The following is a 4,186-nucleotide window of genomic DNA, read 5'->3' on the forward strand; positions in this document are numbered from 1 at the left end:
ATGACTGGTTTGGACAACACAAAGACAACAACAATGATAGCCTTGCTGCTGCTGGCGCTGGTCGCTCACTCCTCTGCTGTCCCTCTGCCGTCTGGGGACAAAGACAACCAGAATTTAGCAGAGGTAAGATCTTCAGAATGGCCACTGTCTTAAAATGTGATGTTAAAAAATGTGATGTTAATTTTTCATGCCCCTATGTGATTCAGTTGACAGCATTTTATTCTCTTTCAAATAGAAATACCTCCGTCACTTCTATGGTCTTCCAGCTGGTCTCCAAGGTAGACAGGGGGCATCAAACCCCTTTGAGACCAAGATCAAGGAGATGCAGAGATTCTTCAAACTCAAGGTGAGATATAATTTACGTAATATGCGATATGTAATTATTACTTAGTTTTAGGTTTCAGGGCTGATCTTTTGTCAGTAGCTCACCAAAGTCATGGTCTTGTTGGTTTTGTGGTTCACCCTTTGTGCAAGTGGGGAAAATCTGCTTATCCTAAAACTGTATGTTTCTTTTGTGATTTTTGGAAAGCTTTTCTGTGGGAAAAATATACCTTAAAGTGCAAAAGGTTTACTACAATATATTAAAATTAACAAAACAATCAACCCATGATTTTCAAAGAAAACCACAGGCTGAGAATATGATGAGGACTAAATCTGCTAATAAAAACTCTTGACAATGTTGGCACTGTTTGTTACTAACCGTGGTAACACATATTTTCTTTCCACTTCCTTCGCCTCTGAAGGTGACTGGGAATCTGGATGACAACACTTTGGACCTGATGAAGCAGGCCAGATGTGGTGTCCCTGATATTGGGGAGTACAACCACTTCCCTCGACACCTGAAATGGCAAAATAACAATGTCACATTCAGGTACGCGTTAAAATGATAACTGTGGATATAGAAGGAGCTGAACTTTTCATATTCCCTGGCTTACCTTGACCTCTTTTCCCTCATGTTTCAGGATTTTGAATTATACACCAGATCTGAAGAAGTCTGATGTAGACAGAGCCATTCGCAATGCGCTGAACGTTTGGGCTGATGTCACCCCTCTGACCTTCAAGAAGCTGCATGTGGGCAACGCTGACATTATGATCAGCTTTGGATCAAAAGGTACGATAAACCTACAATTCTGAAACCTTTATTCTGTTTGACATGAAAACGTAATTATTTGCTCTGAGGAGAAAGCATAATAGTGCAAATTCTCTCAATATAGCAATTTCTTTGTCCTTGTATTCTGCAGAGCATGGCGACTACAACCCTTTTGACGGGCCTGATGGACTGCTGGCTCATGCCTACCCACCAGGGCAAGGCATCGGAGGAGACACCCACTTTGACGAGGACGAGCACTGGACCAAAGATTCATCCGGTGAGAATTATGCACAAATGCTCAATATAAGTCACTATATTGCAGCGTGATGATTACCACTGAACAATATTTTGACTGAACTTATTCTCTCTACAGCTTACAACCTGTTTGTAGTGGCAGCCCATGAGTTGGGCCACGCCCTCGGTATGTCCCACTCCGCAAACGCAGGTGCCCTGATGTACCCCATCTACACGTTCACCACAGGCTACCCACTGTCTGAAGATGACATTGAAGGCATCCAAGCTCTCTATGGTGGGAAGATGCATGATTTTGCGTTTTGATTAAGGATTAACTAGAAACTCAAGAACTGAAAGTCACGAGTCAAATCACAGCTATTAATACAATGCTTTTTAAAACATTTTCCTTATTAATATATATATATATATTGTATATATAAAATATTATTGTGAACAGTGTATTAATGCCAGATGTTCAATCACAGGTCCGAACCCCAACCCAAGGAAAGTGAAGCCAAAGCCTGACGCACCAAACAAATGTGACCCAAGGTTGAGTTTTGATGCTGTCACAGAGCTCAGAGGGGAGACCATCATCTTCAAAGACAGGTAAGACCCATGACGGTTCATACAAACATGATACATAAACTAGGCCGGAAACCTATAATCACTTTACACCATGGATTCTGGGACTTATCTCCTTTCTTCTGAGTCTCACCCTAAAAAAAAAAAGCTCTGTAACCCGCTATGAATCATTATTGAGATTTTTGAATTGTAGATCAGTTTATTGTGCCATATTTTGTTAACACGCTGCGCCTTGTTACAGATTCTACTGGCGTATCCATCCTCAGATGGTGGAGCCTGAGCAGACACTGATCAAGTCCACATGGCCCTCCATCCCCAACAAGGTGGACGCCGCTTACGAGAACTCAGAGAAGGATATCGTCATCATATTCAGCGGTGGGTTATTAATGTTGCTGTCATTCCATTGGATGTTCTATATGTTTTGTTATTTTATTCTATTTTGACTTTGGTCTCTGATCTGTGTTTCCTCAGGGATCCGAATGTGGGCTTTGAATGGGTATAACCTTGTGGACGGTTACCCTAAGTACATACACAAACTCGGCCTTCCCAAGACTGTAAGGAAAGTAGATGCAGCTGTTTACATTAGGGACACAGGCAAAACTCTACTCTTCACCGAAGAGGAATATTGGAGGTACGTGGAGATGCATGCCACACATCTCAGTTATTTTAAAGTTTTAAAGTCTTTAATTCTGCACTACAGAGTATTCTTGGTGAACAAAGATCACCTGAGTGATTCTTGCCAGATGTAATGTTGTGTTTCATCAATATGTCTTGCTGTTATTTGTCGCCCACAGCTACGACGAAGCGACAGGAACCATGGACAGTGGTTACCCACGAACCATTGAGGAAGACTTTCCTGGAATGGATGATGAGGTCGACGCTGCTGCTTATCACTATGGTAACGTGAAGCCTTAGATACCATATTTTCATGAATATTCAAAAGGATGATTTTTTTTTTCACAGCACTTACGCCCACTCTGCTCTCTTTCAGGATACTTGTATTTCTTCCATGAGCAATTGCAGTATGAATACAGTTACACCTCAAGGAAGGTCATGCGCATCCTGAGGACCAACTCAATCCTCAACTGCTGATGAGGTGGTCGCCGACTGGCAGCAAATGGCTTAGAAATATGTGTAATCATAGCTGTCTATATGACGAATGACAACAAAGTAAATACACACAAACATACGGAGGTGACGGAGGTACGGAGGAAAATGCAGCCCGATGAATGAGCAGGGAAGTGGACGCATGGATCAACATCAGAAAAATGTTTATTTTCACTAGTGCTGGACACATGTAGGTCATGAAATATGTTTGACACAGAATGCTGGAAAATTCTTCGTTTCTATAACTCCTTAGATTATTGCTATTTATTTTACAACTCTATATTTGCACAAGTTTCACTATGGACCGAAAGATCCTCAGCGAGTTAAGTTTCTTGTCAGTGACAGATGGCTTTGCTGGTCTGTGAGCTCATTATTTGACTTTTTATCACACTAATATATTAGTATTTCAACAAAGAGTTTAGCAGTTTAATATAAACTGAATCTGTCATTAGATTTTGTTTTGTAGATTAATGAAAGTAGAGTTGAGCGTAAAGCTCTATTAATGATGTCAGTGTTAAAGAGCTGTGTTGTTGTCACTAACTCTGTTTTAGGTTGTTCCAAAGATTGCATTTAATTTATTTTCCGCAACACTGCAGAGCATATGCAATATTTTTGTACATTGATTATGCCAAACATTACGCTGAATGCTTCACAAGTGTGCACAAAACATCCACTTACTTAAACCTGATTTTTGTTTAAACATACTCCTTTTCATCTGATGTCATTTTAACACTGAAACATTTCTGTGAATTTCCGTGTCAGTATTTTCAAAAGTGTTGACAAATGATTTATTCAATAAAAGTATGTGAAACTAAAGCAATGTGTGTGATTGATTTGGACAATGAAGCTGCCTGTGTACCTTACATATTTTGAACCAATACTGTATATTTTAAGTCAAACCTCTTATTTGTTTGTCTGGGACGTCTGCAGTAGTATATGTGGAATAGTAATACAATGTACTATATATTATGTAGTAAATATAGTGTAGTAAAGTATACACACAGGAAACTTTAAAACTTGTAGTTACCTACCTTTTCCACTAGAGTGCACTCCTATCAACTGTTTGAGCACATAAAAGTCCTGACTGTTGATTTGATAGAAATCCTCACAGTAATTATGGGACAGGTTAAGTGACTGTAATGCAGAAGTAATAGTACATGCAGAACACATCAT

General features: G+C 39.8%; 1 protein-coding gene across 1 annotated transcript; it reads left to right on the forward strand.

Annotated features, from left to right (window-relative positions):
- mmp13b (matrix metallopeptidase 13b) lies at positions 1 to 3,829 on the forward strand. Its single transcript, XM_023420441.2, has 11 exons — positions 1 to 123; positions 236 to 346; positions 744 to 871; positions 963 to 1,111; positions 1,242 to 1,367; positions 1,464 to 1,619; positions 1,810 to 1,930; positions 2,148 to 2,281; positions 2,378 to 2,537; positions 2,701 to 2,804; positions 2,898 to 3,829. Exons 1-11 carry the CDS (start codon positions 1 to 3, stop codon positions 2,996 to 2,998), a joined length of 1,413 nt encoding a protein of 470 aa, XP_023276209.2. The 3' UTR covers positions 2,999 to 3,829.
- The last annotated feature ends 357 nt before the right edge of the window (positions 3,830 to 4,186 follow it).

Source organism: Seriola lalandi, unplaced genomic scaffold, assembly GCF_002814215.2.
Source record: "Seriola lalandi dorsalis isolate HSWRI2012SDOR001 ecotype SW California unplaced genomic scaffold, Sedor1 jcf7180002054642, whole genome shotgun sequence".
Classification (NCBI taxonomy): domain Eukaryota; kingdom Metazoa; phylum Chordata; class Actinopteri; order Carangiformes; family Carangidae; genus Seriola; species Seriola lalandi.